The sequence below is a fragment of the Garra rufa genome, chromosome 19, assembly GCF_049309525.1.
Source record: "Garra rufa chromosome 19, GarRuf1.0, whole genome shotgun sequence".
Taxonomy (NCBI): domain Eukaryota; kingdom Metazoa; phylum Chordata; class Actinopteri; order Cypriniformes; family Cyprinidae; genus Garra; species Garra rufa.
In genome coordinates, this window is record NC_133379.1 from 39,847,076 (window position 1) to 39,874,842 (window position 27,767).

The 27,767-nt window shown below is 33.6% G+C and overlaps 2 protein-coding genes across 8 annotated transcripts in view; both read left to right on the plus strand.

The window, feature by feature from the left end:
* Window positions 1-27,767, plus strand: part of add1 (adducin 1 (alpha)) — a 97,703-nt gene that overhangs the window by 52,048 nt on the left and 17,888 nt on the right. For 5 of the 7 annotated variants that reach the window (XM_073824528.1, XM_073824533.1, XM_073824529.1 and 2 more), the window contains one exon: window positions 1,125-4,725. The exons of 1 other annotated variant lie outside the window; for it this stretch is intronic. In XM_073824528.1, coding sequence (XP_073680629.1) covers window positions 1,125-1,423 — 299 coding nt within the window. In that variant the 3' untranslated portion in view covers window positions 1,424-4,725. Of the gene's footprint in view, window positions 1-1,124; window positions 4,726-27,767 lie in introns of those variants that run through there. One more of the 7 variants, XM_073824535.1, reaches the window with a different exon arrangement.
* On the plus strand, window positions 17,580-25,548 carry LOC141292508 (E3 ubiquitin-protein ligase TRIM39-like). Its single transcript, XM_073824536.1, has 6 exons — window positions 17,580-18,133; window positions 19,729-19,824; window positions 19,912-20,142; window positions 20,238-20,260; window positions 21,113-21,231; window positions 23,924-25,548. The coding sequence occupies exons 1-6, from the start codon at window positions 17,735-17,737 to the stop codon at window positions 24,439-24,441; spliced, it is 1,386 nt and encodes a 461-aa protein (XP_073680637.1). The 5' UTR covers window positions 17,580-17,734; the 3' UTR covers window positions 24,442-25,548.

Below are 27,767 nucleotides of genomic sequence, written 5' to 3' on the forward strand. Positions count from 1 at the left end.
ATATATATATATATATATATATATATATATATATATATATATATATATCTCTAACTTCCAAACTTTAAATAATTTTAAAGATAATTAAAAAAAAAAAAAAAAAAAACATATATATATATATATATATATATATATATATATTACTACTTTTCTTATATTATATAATAATTCATGATAAAATTATTTATTTATATATCATTTAATAATGATAATTTGAATAATTCAATTAATGAAAGTACTATTTAAAGTATAAATTAAAAATATATATTTATATATTATATAAATGCACTAAAAATGCATTTAAATTTTTTAAATTTTATATAATATTATTCATTATGATTATTATTATTATTATTATTATTATTATTTATATATGCAATTGTTATATAATTTAACAATGAACCATTTTAATAATTAATCAGTTAATTAACAACAGCACTGTTCATTCTTGGATACTTTAAATAAATGTTTAAAAAAATGTTTTAAAATTAAGTATATATTTATTATTATTATCTGTGTATACAGTTTTATTATATAAAATTTAATAATGAATAATTCAAATATTTAATCAATTAACAGTCAGTTATCAAGTAGTGCATTAAAACAATGATTGATGTAATCTCAGTATTATATACATTTTTCCCTTGTCTACATTTATCCTTTTCATGTTATTTTATTTTATCTAACTACATAAATATATCGAAATAATGATTGAAAGTGCAGTCTGTTAAATAAGTAAATGTGTATACATATGCACACTGTATAGATTTTTTTTAAGCATTAATATGTACGATTGCTTAAATTGAGATTCTAATGTTGCGAACTCGGCTCAATTTTTCATGATTCGCTTTGAAACATTTGTTGTGTTTGCTTGGTATAGCTAGTTTTTCTTAATGATGTAATTGCATTGGGTTGCGAGTGTTTCATTTTGTGGCGGTTTGATAATTAAAGCTGTATCTGGACATGAATGTAGTTTTGGAGGGATTCTAGTTTTGCAGTCAGAGATTTTGACGCTTCATGCATAAAGAGCCAAACTGTTGAGCGCTGGATTTTCCCCTGGTCCGTCTGCATATCTCAAGTTGATCTTAAAACTCACCATTGTCTTTTCCCATCATACTCCACAGAGGCACAACAGGAACAGACGTCCAAGGACGAGAGTGACGCCGCCACTTTAAGACAGACCCTCCCCGATCTGACCCCTGATGATGTCTCCGAAGTCGCCGCCCTCCCCGCAGAAGACCCCGCCCCCGAACAGACAGACTCCGCCCCTCAGCCCGAGGGGGAGGAGCCTGCCGCCGGGGACGACGCGGCTGGTGATCACGGCAGCGACGAATCGCCCAACAAATCCCCGTCAAAGAAGAAGAAAAAGTTCCGCACCCCGTCGTTCCTAAAGAAAAACAAAAAGAAGTCTGAAACCCAGTGAGGAAGCTTTTGCTCAGGCGTTCGGCAATACCTTTCCTTTAAATCGATTTGTTTTTTGTACTGTTCACATTTCGTGTGTCGATCTCTTTTTATTAAAGCGTCGAATTGTTTTTATTCTTTTAATAAATGCTGGCTGAAGTGCACTTTAAAGTGCGGCTCGTTAAGCATGTTCAACACATCTGTTTTTATAAGAAAAAAAACTTGATCTGAATAACAATAACCACTATAATGTATCAAATGTTATCATTAGAGAAAATGAATTGATTGATGAAAGAGTTAAAATCTGCTCTGCTGCATGTTTATGATTTTTCAAATCGCGTCTGTAACCATCTAAAAAAATCTTAAAATGCCTCCTATAATCATAACAACTCATCCAACCAGGTTCAGAAGAGTGTAAAACATGCTTACGATAACATTCTGATCAGCTCAAATTCGTTTTTGAAGGAGTTTTTGAAATGGCTGAATCTCACAAAACCTGCTCTTCACACAATTTCTCCCCAACGTGTTTTATTTAAAGTTTTATTATGATGCTTTCATAACAAATAAGCACATTTTCATCACAGTTGTCTGCAAAAGACATGCTTTTAGCATGAAATCAAGGAGAACTGGGGTCAAAATGTGTGCAATTGCTATGAAAATAATGTCAATTTAAAATGATTTTAAGAAAATGCTTAATTTTCGGCTTATATCTGTTTCTTCTGTTGTAACATACTAAAAAAACAGCTTTCCAACTCATGTAAAGGTTGTTTTAAAACTAGCTGTGACTTTCATCCTGCGGTAATATGAATGACTTGTGTTTGCTTTTGCTTTTATACATATATTTTTAGTTATTTTTAGCTGTAGGTTGTTTAGTTTTGTTCAGACACGTCAGTAACTTGATGACACTGTTGTAAATGACACTATTAAACATGCTGTGTAGTTCATCACAGACTCCGTTATTGGTTTCAAACAGATGATGATGCATTGCGTGTTCGGGATTGGTGTTTTCATACAGACGCTAACAAACACACTTCTTTGGTGTGTTTATAAAAACACTGTGAAAATATTCACTCAACCATCCTGAAATAACTACACATAAAAGAAACGCGCTTTAAAATTAATGCAGCATCTGAGTGAATCTCACAGGGAAACGTTCAATTCATATTTCAACACATTTAAAAGACTAACTTTTTTTGCATATGCAATCTAATATCCTTGTTACTGTAATGCAGTAACAAAAAAAGTGAGAATTGTGAAAAGTCGCAATAACCTTTTTAAAATTTTTATTTAGTGACAGAATTGTATGGAAGTTAATTTCCGCCACTGAATAAAAAAATAAAAAAGGTAATTGCGACTTACCTCACAATTTACTTTTTTCTTGCAATTTCGAGATTTTTTTTTTTTTTACTTTTTACTTCTTTTTCTCGGAATTGAGTTATAAAGTCCATTTCTGAGGAAAAAAAACTTGCAGTTCTGACTTTATAACTCACAATTGTGACTACTTTACTCACAATTCTGACAGTTTTTCTCACATTTGCGAGTTTATATTACACAATTCTGACTTTTTTTCTCAGAACTGTGAGATATAAGCTCACAATTGCGAGAGAAAAAGTCAGAATTGCGAGATTCGCAATTCTGACTTTTTTTTTCGTAGAATTGTAGGATATAAACTTGCAATTGTGAGTTATAAAGTCCATTTCTGAGGAGCAAAAACTTGCAGTTGTGAGTTTATATCACCCAGTTCTGACTTTATTTTTCAGAATTGCAAGCTTTAATCTCACAATTCTGAGAAAAAAGTCAGATTGTAAAAAAATTGAAAAAAGTCAGTTTTTTACAGTGTTTCCGCCACTGAATAAAAAAGGTAATTGCGACCTCACAATATACTTTTTTTTCTTTCAATTTTGAGTTGTTTTTTTTTTTTTTTTACTTTTTTCTTAGAATTGTGAGATATAAACTTGAGTTATAAAGTCCATTTCTGAGAAGAAAAAAAGACTGATATGTTTACAGAATTGCGAGTTTATATCTCACAGTTTTGACTTTATAACTCGCAATTCTGACTTTTTTTCTCACAATTGTGACTACTTTTCTCACATTTGCGAGTTTATATTACACAATTCTGACTTTTTTTCTCAGAACTGTGAGATATAAGCTCACAATTGCGAGAAAAAAAGTCAGAATTGCGCGATTCGCAATTCTGACTTTTTTTCCGTAGAATTGTAGGATATAAACTTGCAATTGTGAGTTATAAAGTCCATTTCTGAGGAGCAAAAACTTGCAGTTGTGTGTTTATATCACCCAGTTCTGACTTTATTTTTCAGAATTGCAAGCTTTAATCTCACAATTCTGAGAAAAAAGTCAGATTGTAAAAAAATTGAAAAAAGTCAGTTTTTTACAGTGTTTCCGCCACTGAATAAAAAAGGTAATTGCGACCTCACAATATACTTTTTTTTTCTTGCAATTTTTTTTTTTTTTTTTTTTTTTACTTTTTTCTTAGAATTGTGAGATATAAACTTGAGTTATAAAGTAAATTTCTGAGAAGAAAAAAAAGACTGATATGTTTACAGAATTGCGAGTTTATATCTCACAGTTTTGACTTTATAACTCGCAATTCTGACTTTTTTTTCTCACAATTGCGAGTTTATATCTCACAATTCTGAAGGAAAAAAAAGGTAGAATTGTGAGATGACGAGTCACGATAACCTCTTTTTCTTTTACTTTTTTTTTAATACAGTGACGGACACGGGCTTCCATATTTCTTTCCAATAAAAATAAAAAACTTTTCTGCACTAAATTAAATTCGTTTTATTTTTCAATCTTTTGATTTGCCGTTGAATTATGAGTTGTATGTTTCTTTACAGATTTTGTGAGATTCACCTGTTGTTGAATGACTAACCTGTGCAGTTGATTAATTCTATAATTGTAACAAATTGCTGTTGAGTTTAACACACAAAAAGTCAGAAAGGAGTGAAATACTAACCTGATCTTTAATTTTTGATGGTGCAAATAGCTTTTGGCTTGTACAGATGAATTCTGGACCAATGTGAAGCCGGCAGTGCGGTTGGAGTTTGGTTTAGACATGAGCGTTTGCTAAAGGACTGCATGGCATTATGGGCTTCTAGCTTGTGTTGTTCGTCCTTCGCACTGTTGATCGTCTGTTGATCTTCTTCTCAGCTGTTCTTCATTTTTAGTTTCTGTTCAATCTCTAAATGCTGTTCTTTTTCTCCAGAATAATTGTATGTAATACAATTTTAAAATCACATTTTCTTTTTTTTCATGGTACTGTTTATTTTGCAACCATGAATAAAACTCCATCTTTAAAAAACAGCCTTGATTTGATGATTTTAATTTATAAAACTGATTTAATACAACTCCTGATGGTAATGTTGTGATTAATAATTCAGGCAATAATGAGAATGATCCTGTTAAAATTTGTGCAACAAATGTATTTACTTCAATGTTTGTTTGAGATCATTGTATACAGTTGCAATCAAAATTATTCAACCACCTTGACTTGCAAGTCATTTCGCTGCAAAGAACAAAATTTTGTGAAAACAATTCAACAAGGCATCAATACACTATTAGATGAAGTCTATTAATACATATTTAATATATAATAAAAATAATAAAAAATCTAATTGGCTCTAAATTATTCAACCCCCAAAAGTCAAATTTGGTGCAGAATCTTTTATTTTTTAAAACCACCAATAAACGCTGCTTGAAAGTGCTTTGAAGCTTCTGTCGCCTCTCTACTGCAATCTTGGCCCATTCCTCACCTGAAAAAGCTTTCAGGTCACTGATAATATTTGGTTTTCACTTTGCCACTGTTTTCATCAAATTCAACCAAATATTTTCAATAAGAATTTAATCTGAAGACTGAACAGACCACTCAAGAACATTCTATGACTGATCCCTGAACCAAGCATAAGTAGATTTGGTTGTATACCCTGGGATGCTTGTCCTGCAGGAAGGTCTATAAAAGAAACACTTAACATTGTTTTTTTTTTTTATGTTTTCTTTCCACTAGTCTGAAAATACACTTTATGAAAAACCAAAAAGCCCAAAATCTCAAATTTGACAGGTGCATGAAAAAAAACATTTTTGCCTGCAGTGTCTCCTTAAAAAAGCAATGTTGAATAGGGGTTGAATAATTAGTTATTCAAAATCTTACAACTTAAAAAATTACATTATATATTAATATTATCACCTTTAACATGCCAGTAAACTAGATGCAATTTATGGATCTTCTGAAAAGCGTGTATTTGTAAAGTACAGCAGTCCCTGGGGGGGTCGAATAATTTCGATTGCAACTGTAAATCTATAGTGGTGGATAGCAGCTTGTAATGTAATTTTGTTTGTTTTGCATGTAAATACGATGAAATTTGCGATGAAAACGTTCCAACTTTTCAGAGTGCCACAAGCGCACCGCGCGTCATGTGGCAAGAACCATCATAACTGTACAGGGATAGAACCACCTATTCTGTAAATTCATCTAGTAGTAGAGCTACTGCAAACGATTTACGGTGCTAGAAATATTTTCATTCTGTACTGAAAATTCCGCGTCGTCTTTAGTCATGGCGAGCGCGCGTCATGTTTGCTTAGCAACGGCAAACGCCACAAGAGCGCAAGCACCTGCGCGCTTTGGAAAGAATGAAAAAAGTTTATAAGTTTATAAAGTTAGTTTATTCCCCCCCTGCATAAATTATATTTGATTGAAATGCTTGTATTGAAATAATATAACATTAACAACTTATGTACATTTTTGTCCATTTCAGTTTTGTTTTTTTGTTATAAGTGTGCCTGTGTTAATGCCAACTGCTCTGCCAACATTTTGGCTCAGTTGTTTAATTTTATTGAAATTTTAAATATTTCACCCTCATTTCCTTCAAAAAATCAATTTTACCCTCTGTACAAAAAATACTCACACTCAGGACTTTAACGACAAAAATGTCCATTTGTGCAATTTTTTTAACACAGGACCATTTGTCTATAAAACGATGCAATATTTGCTAATATGTGCTCATTCTATCGTGTGGTTTGCATGAGAAAAAAAAAGTCAGTGAAAGTGGAAAAAAATATTAATATAACATTTCTATGACACTTTTTTGACATGGACTGTTTTTGTCCATTATGGACCTAAGTGTTAGTTTATATCTGACACTACATAAAAATATAAATGCCTCAAAATTAATGTTGTTGTTCACTGACACACCCAAGAAGCTAATAAGCAAAGAAAAAAAATCTGCTTAACTATTTTTTTTTTTCATAAAAAAACACCTGTGGCATTATGTAAACAAACCAGCATTTAAAGGGTTACAATTCAGAAAATGAATGAATGTTTGGTATCTATGGATAGAACAGAGGCTGGTTAAAAAATCAACATCAGTGAAAGTGGAAAAACTGTTTTTGTCCGTTTTTGAACCTAAGGGTTAATTAAGCTGTGTTTAATAATCACAGCAACTGTTAAATATTTTAGGCAGAGGAATTGTATATTTTGGATACTTTTGGGCTATTTTTTAATTAACCATTTAATTGGGCGAGTTTTGTTAGGCAGACCTGGCAACCCTGGGACAGACACACCTGTTTGTTTTGCAGTTATAGACCACATAGGGCTCCTCCACATGGAGCAATTAACAAAATGATGATCATTAATATTTCTGATGCATGTTTTTGGGAGTGCCAGCTCTGGATATGACGCTTTTTGTTTTCAAACTGATATTTAACTGAAAATGAAACTGAAGATTTTTAAGGACTGTAAAATGGCGTCAAGATATTTTTCTGAGGAGGATTTGATTTGTCCAGTGTGCCTTGACATTTTTAGACAACCTGTTCTTCTGTCCTGTAACCACAATGTTTGTAAAACTTGTATTGAAACGTTTTGGGAAAATCAAGCATCTAAAGAATGTCCAGTTTGCAGAAGGAGATCCTCCAAGGATTATCCTCCTGTGCATTTTGCTTTGTACAACCAATGTGAGGCTTTCCAAGAAGAGAGAAGACGGAAATCTTCATCAGGAACTTGCAGCGCTCACAGAGGAAAGCTGAGGCTCTTTTGTCTGGATGATCAGCAGCTCGTGTGTGTCGTGTGTCGAGACTCCAGAAAACACACCAACCACAGATTCTGTCCCTTAGATGAAGCTGTGATCGACAAAAAGGTCAGTCAAATGATTATTTTATTAAATTATTGGATAGATTGTTTCCCAATGATACAAATATTTGTAAATATATTTTGTTTCATCTGTCAAATTTGCTGAACTTTGCTTATTTTTTCTTTATTTAATCTGAATTAATCTTTTCATATTTTAGGTTAGTGTATTATCAGACTACATTTCAAAACATGGAGTTATTGGAGTTATATTCAGCACAAATATGCTACTTGTAATGTGAAGACCATGAGGGAAAACAAGTGTGTTACAGAAAACAGTGACTGACAAAGAAAAACACATATACCCTGGGGAATAACAAGATAACAAGACACACCTGGGAGACTAATCAGAGGGAAACTAATGAACAATAAACTGACTACAAACAAAGCACAGGAAACACTTCAACATAAAAGTCCAAACAAGACATGGGATCATGTTACACCATGGTCTGCATTATATTAAGGAAATAAAAAGAGATGTAAGATTATGTTCATTTCTTTCAGGAGATACTCAAAGCTGCACTGAAGTCCTTGCAGGAGAAACGGAGAACATTTGAGAATGTCAGCCAGAGTTTCTGTCAAACTGCTGAACAAATTAAGGTTGGAAATAAACGGTGTAATTTAAGATATTTTGGATCTAGTCTGGCCATACCTTTGTGTAAATATGTCTTTAATTTCAGATTAAGACTCAACAGACAAAGAGGCAGATTAAAGCAGAGTTCAAGGAACTTCACCAGCTTCTACATGATGAAGAAGCGGCCAGACTAACAGCGCTGAGAGAAGAAGAGCAGCAGAAGATTCAGATGATGATAGAGAAGACTGACAATATGAGCAGACAGATTTCATCTCTCACACAAACAATCGGAGACATAACGGAGCAGATGAAAGCGGATGATTTTTCATTCCTGCAGGTCCTGCAAATGTCATTTTCAGAGATTAAAAACCAAATCCAGTTTTGCTGAATAATTAGCATTTCTTTCTTTTTTTCCTTACAGAATGTTAAGAGCATGTTGCAAAGGTCTGTGTTTTTGTTTTTCGGGTTGATCTATGCGGTGGTTCTGAGCTCAAACTATCAGCGTCTTTGACTCCAGAATTTTTTATTTTCCAGAGTTCAGGATAACCTGCTGGTTCCAGAACCAAGTCCAGCAGTGACGATCAGTTTGTCAAATCACCTGACCAACCTGAAGCTCACTGTCCTACAGAAGATGCAGGAAAATGTTGGTAGAAGTGAGTATGATGACTCAGAATATGACTTCTGTGGTTATTTGTTCTACTGTATGCGTATGAGCGTATTATCTTCTGTATTTCTTTTAGCCATGCATTTCAAGTCTGATCATTCGGATTTCCACACTGCAATGGAGACTCTGAATAATCCAGTGAAGCGCACTGAATATAAGCATTTTCCAATAAGTCAATTGAGCGGTACAAAATGTTTTAGGGTTAAACTGTCCAGGAAAGGCTCAAAGACCGTTTCATGGGATGGTGAGCTTGCAAGTCTTAAAACTCCCAACCCAGTCCACACCGTGCCTTTAAGCCACGACAGATCCCAGTTCCCCAAACAGCATCCTCAGTACGAGACGACAGAGACCATGCCATGCAGCCAAACCAATCGTCCCGTCCCTCTTAAGAGACACACGAAAAACAATCCTGGGAGCGTAGAGGATCAAAATCCTGACATGCAGTTCCCAGGTGTCAAGGATTTAGTGAAGAAAATAAATGAGCAAATGAAAATGTGATGAAAATTTAAAAGCAAAGGTTATATTCTATTGTTATATTGGACTTAATGTTGAAAAAAAAAAACCTGAAATGTAATGTTAAATATAGCTGCAAGCAGTGATGACGGGCCCTAGCCATCAGTGCAATCGCCAACCCGGTCGCATCATGTACACAGTGCATTAACAGTAACCCTCTGGCACTTTGGATTTAAGGATTACAGCAATGAAAGGGTTACGCTTTAAAATCAAGTGTGTGAAACGCACACATGCACAGAGAGAGAGAGATGATGTTTATTATAGCTAATGAGTGTAAATTAGAAAGTTGTCCGGCTTGATGAGTCCAATATATGTCCTGAGTTTGGTGACTGTAGGCAAAACTAACCCCCCCACTTTTGTCAAAAGGTGGCGCTATAGAGTGGCTCCTTCACACCTATTTATGGGCTTTTGCCAGTGTCCAACTGTCATTAATACTGATGTGTTTGTTGATTTTCATGAAATTCTAAGCATGTTATCTGCCACAAAAACACGGGAAACAAATACTGGCAACAGTAAATAATATATCAAGGACCCCTTTACAGATTCTCATCAGCTGTTTTGACATTATTCTGATTGGGCAAAATATCCTTGTGATTTCAAAGCATTTTTAAAAGTGTTACACTTCCTTTCCAGTTGGTGGTGCTATAACTTTAACTCCTACAGTAATAGTCACGTTCATGTGATCAGACTCCTTGAATCAATAAACTGATCAGGTTTTATCAAAATCAGACAAAGTATGTAAAAGTTATTAGACACTTTCTGTTTCTAATTTCTTGCCATAATTTCAAAGCCTTACCACACCCAAACCGTTCGAGATATCAAAAATCCCCTCACAATATTGCATCCCTATTGTCTCTAGTTCATGTTGACCGAGTTTGGAGACAATCGGGTAAAAAACCTATGACAAGTATATCAAATTCCAGAGCACAAAAGTATGATGAGTTCTATATGTGGACTGAGTTTCATATGTGTAAATGCAAGTATGTGTGATATATGGCCCTCCAAGTTCCAGGGGGCGCTGTAGAGTCCCCTTGCCACGCCCATGTACCAGTCTCTGCCTGGCTCTAATGGCTGCAGATTCCAAGTTGTGTGCCAATTTTCAAGAGTTTTTAAGCACATTAAGGGCTCCAAAAACCTTGACAAAAAAGAATATTATTCCTAAGGAAAACAATATGGCACTTTGCGTCTTTATGCTTGTGCCCTAATTGAAGTAGTATTGCAATAGAATGTACTAATGTTGAAATAACTTTTCATTTCAGTCCTCTGTCAACAAATTCAAGTTTTGGAATTACAAGTTTCTGTTACAACAGTAAAACATTGTTGAGAGGTTTGTTGAAAACCACTTTAAATGGAGAAAAAAAAAGCATTTGCTGATATTTTTTAAGCATAGTTATCTCTTATAATCTTTGAACACAATTAGTGGAAACCATTACCTTTCCAAAAAGTTATAAGATTATCAACATATTGGACAAAAAGGTACAAAAGCACCACAACAATACAGGTGAAAGCTTGAGATTATTGACATGCAGATTATTTATATGTGTATATCTGCAATATATATATAAGTTAACATGTATTTCATTTAGCTATAATAATTATTTAATGTGGTTATGTAATGAAGTCTTATTTTTTAGATTTTAAATAAAATACAAATTATCAACAGTGTTTTTTTTTCTTCATGCAGATCAGATTATTTCACACTTTAATTTCCTTTAAATATCTAATATAATATTTTCATCTATTTTTATGCATGGTATTTCTTTAAAAATTTTAAATAAAATGGCTATGAATATTTACCTCCTTCAGCAAATGGGCAAACATATCAACTGGATGTGTATTCTAATTTAAATAAATAAGGACAGTAACAGTCAGTGTTGGGGGTAACATATTACAAGTAACACAAGTTACATAATAATATTACTTTTTCCAAGTACACTTCATGATGCCATAGAAGAACCTTTTTTTGTCTAAATGGTTCCAAAATGAACCTTTAACATCTGAAGAACCTTTCTGTTTCACAAAAGGTTCTTTGTGGTGAAAGAAGGTTCTTCAGATTATAAAAAAGTAAGAAAGAGATGGTTCTTTAAAGAACCTTTGACTGAATGGTTCTTTGTTGAACCAAAACTGGTTCTTCTATAGCATCACTGTGAAGAACCTTTTAAAGGACCTTTATTTTTAAGAGTGTAACTAGTAAAGTAACTCATTACTTTTTAATTGACACAACTTTTTCAAATAAATAACACTAGTTACTTCGCCCCATTTATTGATTAAAAGCTCTCCTGTCCCCATGTTGAGAGAAATCGTGAGTAAGATGTTACTTTAGTTCTAGAATAAATGTGAACATGCATTAATTCATCTCACTCACTAAAAAAACAGATACAGTATTCCTCAAAATGAATAAAAACTGTGAAATTCAATCCAAACCTGCAATAATTAAATATGTTGAATAATACAAATATTCTTTATGTATTTAATGCCATTTTATTAACCGCTGTCTTTGCTGCCGACCTTCGATGATCCAGTTCGACCATACTAATAAGCAAAAATTACTCACGATAATCTAACATTTGTTTTCCTTTTTTAATTGCTGAAAAGTAAAAAACAAAAATAAAAATTTACAGACATGAATTTCCTTTTCTCTAAGCCTGAGGCTTTTGGTCTAAAAAGGCTTTTACATTTGACAAAAATAGAACTTTTTATATTGAAAACAAACAAGCAAGCCCTGCCCAGATTTAAAAAGTAACGCTAACGTAACGTATTACTTTCCATAAAAAGTAACTAAGTAACATAATTAGTTTCTTTTTTAGGGAGTAACTCAATATTGTAATGCATTACTTTTAACAGTAATTTTCCCCAACACTGGTTCCAGTATTATAATAAATAGTTAAATATGTGTAAACTGTTGACATTAAACTACATTATTGACAGTGATTCAAACAGTAGTCTTGTGTGCGTTACATGCCTCCTGCTTGTGCACTGTTTACATATGGACATTTAATGAAGTAAATGTGTTGTTTGTGCTAAAACTCATCATCATTTTTACATTCTTGAAAACTCTTGGATTTCATCAAAATATCTTAATTTGTGTTCCGAAGATAAATGAAGGACTTACAGGTTTGAAATGTCATGAAGGTAAGCTATTAATGACAGAATTGTCATTTCTGGGAGAACTATCGCTTTAAGCAGTCCAAAGGTAACCAGTTTTAAAGGCAGTATAAACCAATGTACTTTAGACAAGACACACCTTATGATCCGCAGTTATAGATCACTGAGCCTGTAGCTCGTTCAACATTGAACTTTAACGTTGTTGTTGTATATTTTTAATTTTTCGATTTTATTAATGCGAGATTCACATTTTTGGAAATGTAAATCTTCCAAAACCACCAACAGTGGGACGCTCTGATTTAAATGGATATATGATTGAAAATGAAACTTTGAAGATGGACTTTGAAATGATCTTCTAATGGCATCTGGATCGTTTTCTGAGGAGGATTTGCTTTGTCCAGTGTGCTGCGACATTTTTATGAATCCTGTTCTTCTGTCCTGCCACCACAGTGTTTGTGGATGTTGTATACAGAGGTTTTGGGAAAATAAAACACCTAAAGAATGTCCAGTTCGCAGGAGGAGATCCTCCTTGAGTGTTCCTCCAGGAAACTTCGCATTGAAGAGCCAGCTTGAGACCTTCCTAGAAGAGCAAAGACACAAATCTTCATCAGAAATCTGCAGCGCTCACAAAGGAAAGCTCAGACTCTGTTTGGATGAGCAAGACAAGAGCCTGTGTGTTTGGTGTGCAGAGACTTTGGAAAACACACAAACAACAGATTCTACTTTGTAGAGGAAGCTGCGATGGCAAAGGTCAGATGTATGCCTTTATTAAATCATCAAATATTAATAATTATTAACAGATGTTTTGACATTGATACAAATATTTTGAACATTTAAGTAGTTTAAACCACTGCTCAACAAATTAAGGTTTGAAATACACTGTTATTGAAGCTATTTAAAGAAAAATGATATTGACATAGATCTACTCTACCAATTATACCTATGTAAAATGTGTTTAATTTCAGATTAAGACTCAGTGCACTGAGAGGCAGATTAAAGAGGAGTTTAAGGACCTTCACCAAGTTCTATGTGATGAAGAAGAGCTTCACCAGCTTCACATTATTCACCATGTCCCCACCAGCACCAGGAAACCGATCTACGCCACACAACAAAACAAACCTAGGAATTCTGGGATCCAGATTGCATTTAGTGTAAATAGACGCATACCAGTGAGAAAATGCAGATCTATGGCAATATCACTGAATCAATTACAGTTTGTAGCCTTTTGTACTGTTGAAAAATAATGGAATCGTAATGTTAATTGAATGAGTTTTTCACTTTTATAAAAAATAAAAAAAAACTACCAAACCTGTCTCTCATGTTGTTGTTTTGGTTTAACGCCGGACCATTCTGTGCTGTGTTGGGGTAACGCATTACAAGTAACGCATGTTACATAACGCATTACTTTTCAATTGACAAGAAAATATCTACGTTACTTTTTCAAATAAATAACGGCAGTTACTTTTTCCCCAATTTATTGATTAAAAGCTCTCCTGAGCAAGATGTTACTTTAGTTCTAGAATAAATGTGAACATGCATTAATTCATCTCTAAAAAAAATCTCGATAGTGTTTCTCAAAATGAATAAAAACAGTGAAATTCAATGCAAACCTGCAATAATTAAATGTTAAATAATACAAATATCCTTTATGTATTTAATTTGTTGCCGACCTTCGATGATCCTATTCGTCCATACTAATAAGCAAAAATGACTCAAGATAATCTAACATTTGTTTTCCTTTTTTTTTTAGTTGCTGAAGAGTTGACTTTTTTTTTCTTTTTTCTTTTTTACAGACGTGAATTTACTTTTCTCTAAACCTGAGGCTTTTGGTGTGAAAAGGCTTTTACATTTGCCAAAAATAAAGCTTTTTATATTAAAAAACAAACAAGCAAGCTCTGCCCAGATTTAAATAATAACACAAAAGTAATGTAGCGCATTACTTTCCATAAAAAGTCACTAAATAACGTAATTGGTTACTTTTTTAGGGAGTTACTCAATATTGTAATGCATTACTTTTAAAAGTAACACTGGTTTTCTGATTGATTCACTTGATTCTGGTCTTTACTGCCATTATGTGAACGAGCTTGAATGGGATATTTCTTTGTTCTATTTGTGGTCTGGGGGGAAAAAAAATCAGGCATAGCATTACAATAACACAAGAGTGAGCAAATGATGACTTTTCATCATTTTGGGTGAGCTATCCCTTTACAGTTTTCTCAATCGATTTTACACTTTTCTTGAATCTAATGTAATTGCTTTCAAAACAATCAACACAGCCATAAACACATGCTTGTTTGGGCACTTCCTCTCTGTCCATGTCTTCATGTCTACAGTTTTTGCTCTTGCTCTTTCCACCAGTGCTTTTCTCACATCCTCCTTTCTGCTCATCTCTTTCAACCTGTTCCACTCTTCTTCTCCTCTCTCATCACACCCCTTTCTCTACCCACTCCACAACCTTGTAGACTTGCACTGCACTCTGCTCTTTGTATAGTTTCCCTTTTATTGTTTCTCTACAGCAATTGAGAAATGTGTAAACGATTAGGAAAACCTCATTTCAGTTGTAAGGGTACTTTTTTTTTAAATTGACATATATGCATCATCTGGAAGCTTTCCATTGATGTATTTGTTAGGATAGGACCGTATTTGGCCGAGATACAACTATTTAAAAATCTGAGGGGGCAAAAAAATCGAAACATTGAGAAAAACCTTTAAAGTTGTCCAAATGAAGTTCTTAGCAATGCATATTACTAAGTTTTGATATATTTACCAAAGGAAATTAACAGAATATATTGATGGAACATGATCTTTACATAATTAATTTTTGGCATACAAGAAAAATGGATGTATTTTTGGCTATTGCTACAAATATACCTGTGCTACTTAAGACTGGCTTTGTGTTCCAGGGTCACAAATCACAGATTTTTGTTTGTTTAATTTAAGAAGCTACAATAACTTTTTAAAAATATTTTAAAGTATTGGTTGGTTGTATGAACTATTATGAAAACATTTCAGAGTTTTGTGCACAGTGTTTTGAGAAAACTATTTGCATCATTTGTAATTTGGACACTGCAAAAAAAATGTTTTTCTTACTTAGATTTTTGTCTTGTTTCCAGTCAAAATATCTAAACATTCTTAAGAAGGATTTTTCTAGACAAGTAAAAATTATTGTCTTGTTTTTAGAAAAAATCAAGTCAAAATTAAGTGAGTTTTTGCTAAAAACAAGCAAAATAATCTGCCAGTGGGGTTAGAAAAATAATCTTGTTTTCTGTTTGAAATATAAATAAAATAGCTTACACTGCAAAAAATGCTTTTCTTACTTATGTTTTTGTCTTGTTCCCAGCCAAAATATCTGACAATTCAAATAAGTAAAAATTATTTTCTTGTTTTCAAGTGCATTTTTGCTTGAAACAAACAAAATAATCTGCCAATAGGGTAAGAAAAATAATCTTATTTCAAGCAGACAACTAGTTTTATTTTGCTTACCCCATTGGCAGATTATTTAACTTGTTTCGAGCAAAAACTCACTTGATTTTGACTTCTTTTTTCTAAAAACAAGACAATAATTTTTACTTGTCTAGAAAATCCTTCTTGAATTGACAGAATTTGTATATATTTTGGCTGGAAACAAGACAAAAAAACTCTAAGAAAAGCATTTTTTGCAGTGTATCTCATTGGCAGATTATTTTGCTTGAAACAAGCAAAACTCACTTAGTTTTTTACTTGATTTTTATTTTTTTTGTAAACAAGAACATAACTAACTTGTCTAGAAAATCTTTCTTGACTTACATTTTTTTTTTAGATATTTTGGCTGTAATCAAGACAAAAAATCAGTAATAAAATAATCTTGTTTAGAACAATTACAGTGATTCAAACAGTAGACTTTTGTGCTAAAGTCATCATCATTATGCCACAGTTTTTTTTTTTTTTTTTTTTTTTTTTTTTTTGGTGATTTTTAGTCTTCTTAGTTTTTAGTTGCTGTGTTGTTGCATATTTTTATCAATGTAACTGCAGGAAATCTGACTTTAATTTATGCACTGCAAAAAATGCTTTTCTTAGATTGTTTTTGTCTTGTTTCCAGCCAAATATATAAAAATTCTAAAATCAAGAAGGATTTTCTAGACAAGTAAAAATAATTGTCTTGTTTTCAGAAAAAAGAGGTCAATAAATAATCTGCCAGTGGGGTAAGAAAAATAATCTCGTTTTCTGTTTGAAATAAAATAAAATAAAAAATCTTACCCCATTGGCAGATTTTGCTTAAAACAAGCAAAACTCACTCGTTTTTTTACTTGTTTTTTCTGAAAACAAGCAAATAACTTTTACTTTGTCAAGAAAATCTTTTTTGATTTCAAATCTTTTTTGATATTTTGGCTGCAATCAAGACAAAAGTTCTAAGTAAGAAAAGAATCTGTTTAAAGGGATTCAAACAGTAGTCTTTTGTGCAAAAGCCATTATCATGATGCCAATTTTTTTTTTACGTGTGGTTTTTAGTCTTTTTAGTTTTTAGTTGCTGTGTTATTGCATATTTTTATCAATGTAACTGCAGGAAATCTGATTTTAATTTATGCACTGCAAAAAATGCTTTTCTTAGATTTTTTTTGTCTTGTTTCCAGCCAAAATACATAAAAATGCTTACATCAAGAAGGATTTTGTAAAATTATTGTCTTGTTTTCAGAAAAAAACAAAAGTTTTTGCTCAAAACAAGTTAAATAATCTGCCAATGGGGTTAGAAAAATAATCTTGTTTTCTGTTTGAAATAAAAAAAAAAAATGATGCCAATGCCCCATTGGCAGATTATTTTGCTTGTTCTTACTGTTTTTTTTTTCTGAAAACAAGAAAATAACTTGTCTAGAAAATCCTTCTTAATTTTTTTTTTTTTTTTTTTTATATTTTGGCTGGAATCAAGACAAAAAATCTAAGTAAGAAAAGCATTTTTAGTGTGAAACCTATTTTTTGTGAAATAGTAGTGAAAGTAAAAACAGAGATTGTTATTAAATTATTCAGCAGATAAAAATGCATTGACCTGAAAGATAAGATAAGATATGGTATGATATGATATGATATGATATGATATGGGTTGGTGCTTATGATGTGAAATAACTGAACTCTGAACGATACCAATATAAGCCAATATACTGTAAAACAATGTACTTTGGACCTTCACACCAGATTATAGTTCAGTCGACGCTGAGAGCTGAATACTTTGGAGATTATTATTCTTTCTAATGATTATTAATATTACTCTAGTGTTCTGAATGGAAGCAGACGGCTGAGAGTCGAACCAGATTATCACTTCACTGAAAGTGAAACTTCGTAGAAGGATTGACGTGTAACTTCTAAAATGTCGTCTGGATCTTTTTCTGAGGACGATTTGATTTGTTCCGTGTGCCATGACATTTTTATCGATCCTGTTCTTCTCTCCTGCAGTCACAGCATCTGTAAATACTGCCTTCAGAGATCTTATGAAAAACAAGGACATAAAACATGTCCACTTTGCAGAAGGAAAGTTTCAAAGGAACCTCCAATAAATCTGAATTTGAAGAACCTGTGTGAGGCCTACCAAGAGGAGAGAAGACGGAAATCTTCCACTGGAGATGAAAAAGTCTGCAGCCTTCACAATGAGAAGCTCAAACTCTTCTGTCTGGATGATCAGAAGGCCGTGTGCTTGGTGTGTCGAGACTCCAGAAAACACAGAAACCACAAATTCTGTCCCATAGATGAAGCTCTGACGGATAGTAGGGTAAGAGAAATGATTTTAAGAAATAATCAGACATCAACGATTATTCACAATGACAAATGCACCACCTGGCCAATAGAAATGTTTTGTTGGGTTGCCTTTAGCTTGGACAGCATTGTCCATTCGTTGTGTTGTTTTGACAAAGTTATGCAACATCAAAGAATTTTTTTCCATCAAAAATTGCATTATTTTTTTACCGAGATCTTGTATCGAGCGACTTTGAGCTTGATCAATCTTGGCCTGGAATGCGTTATATGGTAATAACTTTCATTAATAGATCATAAACAAGCATTATATACTGCTTAGCAGATTACTTTGCTTGCTTGTTAATGTCTAGTAATAAACTTAGCTCCTAATGATTAACAGATCATTGTTGCAAATACATTAAAATGCTTACAGATTCACATGAACATGCCCTTCTTAAAAAATGAAATTGATTGTAACAGATTTTAAGCATATGCAGTTACTAAAAGCTTTTGTTAATGCACAACACTTTTGCTGATATTGAGCTGTGATATAAGTAAGTTAAGGATTGGTTAAAGTGCACAGGGTTTGGTTCCTATATGAGAACATGTTGTTTTGATAAATAAGCGATTTCCTGAAAAACTGATTTGTTTTGTCCTGTTGATGTAGGAATAAAATCCATGTTGAGGCATCATAAAAACAGGGTTTGCAAGAAATTAACTAACCACCTCTAACACAAATGTCACAGCAGCTAAAAGTTCAAAGTACTTATCGCCAGCTGTGAATATACACTGCAAAAAAATGATTTACTTAGAATTTTTATGTTTCCAGACAAAATATCTAAAAAGCTTAAATCAAGAAGGATTTTCTAGACGAATAAAAATTATCGTCTTGTTTTCGGAAAAATCAAGTCAAAATTAAGTGTTTTAGCTTGAAACATGCTAAATAATCTGCCAATGGAATAAGAAAAATAATCTTGTTTTCTGTTTGAAATAAGATTTTTTTTCTTACTCCATTGGCAGATTATTTTGCTTGTTCTAAGCAAAAACTTGCTTTATTTTGACTTGTTTTTTTCTGTCCAGAAAATCCTTCTTGATTTAAGAATTTTTAGACATTTTAGCTGGAAACAAGACAAAAAAAGCATCCTACTTAGATTTTTTGTCTTGTTTCCAGCCAAATTATCTAAGAATTCTTAAATCAAGAAGGATTTTCTAGACCAAAAAAAAAATATTGTCCTGTTTTCAGAAAAAAAAGTCAAAATTAAACATGTTTTTGCTTAAAACAAGCAAAATAATCTGCCAATGGGGTAAGAAAAATAATCTAGTTGTCTGCTTGAAATAAGATTTTTTTTCTTACTCCATTGGCAGATTATTTTGCTTGTTTTAAGCAAAAACTCACTTAATTTTGACTTGTTTTTACTAAAAACAATACAACAATTTTTACTTGTCTAGAAAATCCTTCCTGATTCAAGAATTTTTTAGATATTTTGGCTGGAAACAAGACAAAAATCTAAGTAAGAAAAGCATTTTTTGCAGTGTAACTAATGATCTGTTAAGCATTACATAATGTTTCTTAATGATTTGATGTTTTACTTTAATTTACAAAAATGTTATTTTCTGTTAAATTTCTTCTAGGGGAAACTCCAGGATTTATTGAACCACTTACAGGAAAAACTGACCAGATTTGAGAATTTTAAACAGAATTTGGATCAAACTGCTAAACATATTAAGGTTTGATATTTCAAGGTTTATACATAGTTTTTTTCCCCCATTGATATGGACCTAGTTTGATTAGATTAGATATTTCTGTGAATTTAGGTTCAGGCTGACTGCACCGAGAAACAGATTAAAGAAGAGTTTAAGAAACTTCACCAGCTTCTACACGATGAAGAAGAAGCCAGTATAACAGCACTGAGAGAGGAAGAGAAGCAGAAGAGTCAGAGGATGATCGACAAGATCGAGGCGATGAGCAAACAGATTGCATATCTCACACGTACAATCAGAGACACAGAGGAGCAGATGAAAGCTGAAGATGATTCATTCCTGCAGGTGCCAATGGGTTTCAATGTTTGTATACATTTGGAGTATAAAGTCTTTTTCAGAAATTAAAATTTTGTGGAATAATTTCTTTGCTTTCTTTACAGGACTTAAAGGGTACATTAAAAAGGTTTGTATTTTTGTTTCCTGTTTCTCTTATGAATTATATTGTTCTTAAAAGGGTCATCGGATGCGAAAAACTCACTTTTCCATGTTGTTTGAACATTAATGTATGTTCAGTTTGTGTCCACAACCACCCTTCAATGATAAAAAATCCACCCAGTGGTATTTTTTCATTGTTAAAAGTAATATCCCCTTTTTAAAATCAGGTCATTCTCAGCTTCTTGTGGGTTTTACGACACACAGACAGAGGCCCCTCCCACGATAGTTGATTGACATGAGCGTCTTACCTTAGCCCCGCCCTCACCGAGCTGAAACAGTCTGACTCCGATCGCCATTGTGTGACTCAGGTGCAGAGGAAGACCAATGAACATAGCAGTCGTCATTTACTCTCAACATCTGAGCTGCTGAAGACACAGAGGATAACGTTACTTTCGCTTTTAAAAAGGAAAGCGCCGATCCCGATCTACATATGCGTCTATGTTCGTGCGAGTCGTTCCTGATCATGAGTATAAAGGTTTTTTTATGCATCTTTGCAAATGGCCTTTCTCAATAATGTGCTTGTTGGCAAGTTTCGCCGCTAAATGCAAAAAATGACATCTCATATTCCCACATCAGAGAGGGGCGGGGCAAGAAGAGCTCATTTGCATTTAAAGGAGCCATGCAATAAAGTGAGTTGATTTTTTTGCAAAGCTGATTTTGACAAGGTGAAAGGGCGTTTTTTTTTTTTTTACACTACGATTGAGAAGTTTTAACCAAAGTATATTACAGACTTTTCATTAAGACCCTAAAGAATCATATGAACTTGTGGAAAATGGGCATCTGATGACCGCTTTAATGTGACTCCTGAATGTGTTTCCAGAGGTCAGTATGGTCTTTCAGATCCAGAGAACATTTCAGAAATGCTGATCGATGTTCCAAAACACCTGAGCAACCTGAAGTTCACTGTGTTACAGAAGATTCAGGAACATGTTGAATACAGTAAGTAGAGCAGAATTCATTAAAGCTTTTCTGCCATCATTCTGATGATTTTTGTACCATATACACATCCTGTACTAGTCAAAAGTTTGGAAACATTACAAATTTTAAATAATTTCTGAAGGATCATGTGACACTGAAGTAATGATGCTGAAAATTTGGCTTTGATCACAGGAATAAATTACATTTCAACAGATATTCACGTAGAAAACGTTGTCATTTTTACTTGAAAAAGCCAGCTTACAGATCTGCTGTTTAAGCTGCTGCTTCTTCTTCTGAGACAAAGTTTGGACTGTATCTCCTAAAGCTACAACCACCTAACTCTTATCGGACCTTTTGACTGGTCTGACTTAGGTAGCTGTATTTTTAGGCCTGGTTTCACAGACAGGGCTTAGACTAAGCCAGGATTAGGCCGTAGTCATTTTTATAAACGTGCTTAGATCTTGAGACAAAACAAAGGCACTGATATTTTGTAAGATCAGTCAGTGCAAGTTTCTTTCAGTTGAAACAGCTCAGATTTACATTTTAGTCTAGGATTAGGCTTAAGCCTAGTCTGTGAAACTGTTTAAACTCTCTGTTACTAGCAAACCTTAATGAATATCTTAAACAACGTGTTAAAACATGCTAGCAACATGCTAATCATGCTAAAAATATACTAGCAAAATAATAATGTTAGACACATATGCTAGCAACATACTAATCATGTTGGAAACATGCTAGCAACAGACTAACAACATGCTAATCATGTTAGAAACATTCTAATCATGTTAATCATGCTATTTAACATTGTAAGCAACATGCTAGCACCAGGATAATCATGTTAGAAATGTGCTAGCAGCATGCTAACATGCTAATTGTGCTAATCATGCTAGCAACATACTTTTGCAAGAAACATGTTAGCGCAATGCTACTTGTGTTAAAGACATGCTAGCAACTTGTTAACAACATGTTAATCATGTTAAAACATGCCACCAACATGCTAACAACACGTTAATATCCTGCTTATCATGCTAGCAGCATGCTAACAACATGCGAATCATGGTTAAACATGTTAATCATGCTAGAAACGTGTTAACAACATTCTAATCATGTTAAAACATGCAAATCATGCTAGCAACATGATAATCATGTTTAAAAAATGCTAACAGAATGCTAACATGCTAATTGTGTTAACTGTGATAAAAACACTAATCATGCTAGAAGCATGTTAGCAACATGCTAATTATGATAAAAAGATGCTAGTAACATGCTTTTCATGCTAACAAAATGCTTTTGCTAGAAACATGTTAACAACATGTCGACAACATGTTAACAACATGCTAATCATGCTGGAAACATGCTAGCAACATGTTAACAAGTGGATTGCAAGTGGAGTGAAGTCTAAAGTACAGAAGAAACAAAATAAGAACTACAGCGAAACACATAACACTAAATCTGGTCAAAAAGACACTGAAAGGCCTTCGCCTATAGTACCACATAGGCAGACCAAACGATCTGGCAGAGAATCACTGAAGACCCAAGGTTTAAATACTGGAGGCAGATGAGTTGATGGCAACAGGTGATTCACATTCAGCAATCAGCCACAGAGAGGAGTGCTTAGCCATGCCCCAGGATACACCAACTCACAGACACGAAAAATGGAGAGAAAGAAAGAAACACAGCTGGGCAGAAATCCAAATCCTGACACTAATAATGCTAGAGACAAAATATGTGACCCTGGACCACAAAACCAGTCTTAAGTCGTTGGGGTATATTTGTAGCAATAGCCAAAAATACATTGTATGGGTCAAAATAATTGATTTTTCTTTTATGCCAAAAATCATTAGGAAATTAAGTAAAGATCATGTTCCATGAAGATTTTTGTAAAATTCCTACTATAAATATATCAAAATGTAATTTTTGATTAGTAATCTGCAATGTTAAGAACTTAATTTGGACAACTTTAAAGGTGATTTTCTCAGTATTTTGATTTTTTTGCACCCTCAGATTTCTGATTTCAAATAGACGTATCTCGGCCAAATATTGTCCTATCCTAACAAACCAGACATCAATAGAAAGCTTATTTATTGACCTTTCATATGATGCATACATCTCAGTTTTGTAAAATTTAACCTTATATGACTGGTTTTGTGGTCCAGGGTCACATATTCGTGTTAGAAACATGCTAGCAGCACGCTTACATGCTTTTTGTGCCAATTGTGATGGAAACATTAATCATGCTTGAGCATGTTAGCAACATGCTAATTAAGCTTAAAAAGATGCTAGTAACATGCTTTTGCTAGAAACATGTTAGCACCATGCTTATCATGCTAGCAACATGCTTTTGCTAGCAACATGTTAGCACCATGCTAATGATGGTAAAAATGGAATCATGCTAGCAACATGTTAGCAAAATAATGCTAATCATGCTAGTTACCTGCTTATCATGCTAGCAACATGCTAACATCGTGTTAATCATGCTAATAATGCTAGAAACATGCTATCAACATCTATTTAAACTTTCAAACTTCAAGTTTTAACAAACTGCTTCAAACTTTCAGGCTAGGCTTTCTCAAGCCAACATCCAGTTTGATTTTAAAATATTATTTGACAGTTTTTACTGTATTTTCGATCAAGTAAATGCAGCCTTGCTGAGCAAAAGAGACTTCATTAAAACATTTAAAAATCATAATGTTTCCTGACTCTCTCTCTTCAGCTCCAGTGACCTTGGACCCCAACACTGCTCACTGTAATCTCATGGTGTCTGAGGATCTGACCAGTGTGCGATTCAGCGATCAGGCAAAGCTGCTTCCTGATAATCTGGAGAGATTCGACTGCTGGGAGTGTGTTCTTGGTTCAGAGGGCTTTGACTCAGGAATACACTGCTGGGACATTGAGGTGAAAGACCTCACAAATTGGACCTTCGGTGTGATGACGGAATCTGCTCAGAGAAAAGGTGACATTCTGACCAAGAAAGGACTCTGGGTTCTTGGGTATTCCTCTGGTGAATATTATCCATTCATTACACCAGAGAAATCGCCTCCCCTGCCAGTGAAGAATAAACTTCAGAAAATCAGAGTTCAGCTGAACTACGACAAAGAAAAACTGTCATTCATCGATCCTCTCAAAAACACATACATACACACTTTCACACAGAAGTTCACTGAGAGAGTCTACCCGTGGTTTGGTGTTCGCTGTGACAATGGTCCTCTGGTCATCTTACCAGTGAACTGAAGAAGATGGAATTTTGTTTGTACTGAAGAATTGAGTAGAACAAAGATTACTCAATGTTTAACATGAAAATAGAACATTTGTTTTGCTGGCATTTGTGAATTAATTCACTCTAACATGTTTTAAATCAGATGCAAAACTAACTTTTCCATATTGTTTGAACAGTAATGTGACAATGATAAAAATCCACCCAGTGGTATTTTTTAAAATCAGGTCATTCTCAGCTTCTTGTCGGTGTGACGACACACAGACAGAGGCCACTCCCACGATAGTTGATTGACATGAGCGCCTTACCTTAGCCCCGCCTTCACCGAGCTCAAACAGTCCGACTCCGATCGCCATTGTGTGACTCAGGTGCAGACAAGAACGTCTCAGATTGAGCGATTGAGGTGTTCTGTTGTTGGCTGTAATAATGAACATAGCAGTCATCATTTACTCCGACATCTGAGCCAATGAAGACGCAGAGGATAACGTTACTTTCATTTTTAAAAAGGAAAGTGCCGATCCCGATCTACATATGCGTCTATGTTCGTGTGAATCGTTCGTGATGCAGCTTCACCCACAGCAGAAGTGAGTAGAAGGGTTTATTGCATCTTTGCAAATGGCCTTTCTTCCAAATGCCGATAAAGTAAACATAACAGCTCATAATCCCACATCAGAGAGGGGCGGGGCAAGCAGAGCTCATTTGTATTTAAAGGGCCCATGCAATAAAATGAGTTGAGTTTTTGCAGAGCTGATTTTGACAAGGTAAAAGGGTGTTTTTTTACACTACTATTGAGAATTTTTAACCAAAGTATATTAAAGACTTTTCATTAAGACCCTAAAGAATCATATGAACTTGTGGGAAATGGGCATCCAATGAGCCCTTTAATGTCTCTGCTGTGGTGTGTGTTTTGTGTTCTATACATAATCTAAACTAAAAGGCAAAAGAATTCATATTAAATAATTAAGATATTAATTAATTATTAATAATAGTACATTCATTCTGTGCTGCTTTGCAACAATGTATATCATGAAAAGCACTATACAAATAATCATGAACTGAATTGCATTATGTTACCATACTTAATTATGTTACAAAATCATTCAGTGTTGCCAAGCCCATGGTTGTCCCCAGAATTGGTCTACTTTTATACTGTATACTTGTTTAGTCCATGGTTGAAACAAATAATGTTCCCCAGAACCCATTTGGGTTAGTTTTGGCTATGATTGGCCTAGATTTGAGTACCATTGAATCTGGTTTTGTTATGTAAATCTGGCAACCCTCATTACCTGCTGTTGTGCTGCTGTTGTTTTATCAAACATGGTAAGGTAGGGAGGAGCTATTTTTATGTATGCTATATGTGACCCTGGACCTCAAAACCAATCTTAAGTAGAAAGGGTATATTTGCAGCAATAGCCAACAATATATTGTATGGGTCAAATGTTTTTTTACAATTATTTTTTTAAGCCAAAAAAAGAAAGTCAGGGAAAATCATGTTCCATGAAGATATTTAGTAAATTTCCTACCAAAACTTAATTATTGTTTAGTAATATGCATTGCTAAAAACTTCATTTGGACAATTTTAAAGGCAATTTTCTCAATATTTAGATTTTTTTGCACCCTCAGATTCCAGATTTTATTACAAATATTGTCCTATCCTAACAAGCCATAAATCAATGGAAAGCTTTCAAAAATGATCCTTTAAAAATGGTTTTGTGGTCCAGGGTCACAAATGTCAAACTGGGAAAGAACAATAAGCTTGCTTGTTGTATCGCCATTTGTGAAAGACAATACAAGTATGAAATTGTATACTGGTTTAAAGGGGAAACATTATGAATAAAACTTCCTTGACTGCAATAACAGTGTCTTAACTAATAGAATTCCCTTAAATGTTTAAGATGGTACACGTCTGGCTTTTCTTGAGATTTTTTTTTGCCTGCCATGTGTACAGATACTTGCAATGGTAACAAACAACAATCTTGACTTGTGCTCAGGCTGACTAATCTTTTGTTGCATTATTATTTATAATGCAATGTAATTAGCTGTAGTGTACATCCCTTCTCTGAATTCAATTGTCAAAAAGAACAAATTGCACAATGCATGGTGATAGATGTCATAGTGGCTCGAGCAGTTGTTTTACAGGAATTGGGCCTTCATTTCATCAGTTTTGTTTTCAAGGAAAACAAAGAAGCTTAAGAAGCTTTGCTTTCATTTTCAGAGCTACAGAAAAACTGGTTAGAAGATGTGTGACAGTTCTATTAATGTGGACAGCAGTGAGGTTTGCCTATTGGTTTGCATATGTATTTATTAACTCATTCACATTATTAGTGAGAATGAACAATAAGCAATTCAGCTGACACCTAGATCATCTACAGTCCTCAAGAATGAGGAAAATCAAGAAACAAACATCAAACAGCCATAAGTACTAGTTCAATGTTTGAATTGTTTGTCAGCTGGGGAAAAAAAACATTCAGAAAGAATTCCAACAACGTTGTTCCTCTGTGTTTTTATTGTTCTAGCTGGTGTGAAAGTGATGTTCTTAAAACTTATTAAAACTTAATAGTTTTTGTTTTCATTATAGCTATCATCCTTGAATGGGTCTTTACTCAATGTCTGCATGTTATTGATATTAACTGTAGATTTACTGGAAATTATCATTGAGTGACAGAAAATCAGAATTCTGAAGAAAAAAGTTAGAACTGAGTGACAGAAATTCGGAATCTTGAGAAAAAGTCAAAATTGAGTGATAGAAACTTGGAATTCTGAGAAAAAAAAGTCAAAATTGAGTGACAAATTCGGAATTCTGAAGAAAAAAAGTCAGAATTGAGTGACAGAAACTTGGAATTCTGAGGAAAAAGTAAAAATTGAGTGACAGAAATGTGGAAATCTGAAGAAAAAAGTCAGAATTGAGTGACAGAAATTTGGAATTCTAAGGACAAAGTCAAAATTGAGTAATAGAAATTCGGAATTCTGAGAAAAAGAGTTGGAATTGAGTGACAGATTCTGAGAAAAAAAAGTCCAAATTAAGTGATAGAAACTTGGAATTCTGCAAAAAAAAGGTTAAAATTGTGTGATAGAAACTTGGAATTCTGAGGAAAAGTCAAAATTGAGTGACAGCAATTCAGAATTCTGAGGAAAAAAGGAGTGACAGAGATTCAGAAAAAGTTGGAATTGAGTGATAGATTCAGAATTCTGAGAAAAAAATTCAACATTGAGTAACAGAAATTCTGAATTCTGAGGAAAAAAAGGAGAGTGACAGAGATTGAGAAAAAGTCAAAATTGAGTGATAGCATTTTACACGCGTATCTGTTCCTCATAAAAGTGCCATACATTCTTTAAACATTAA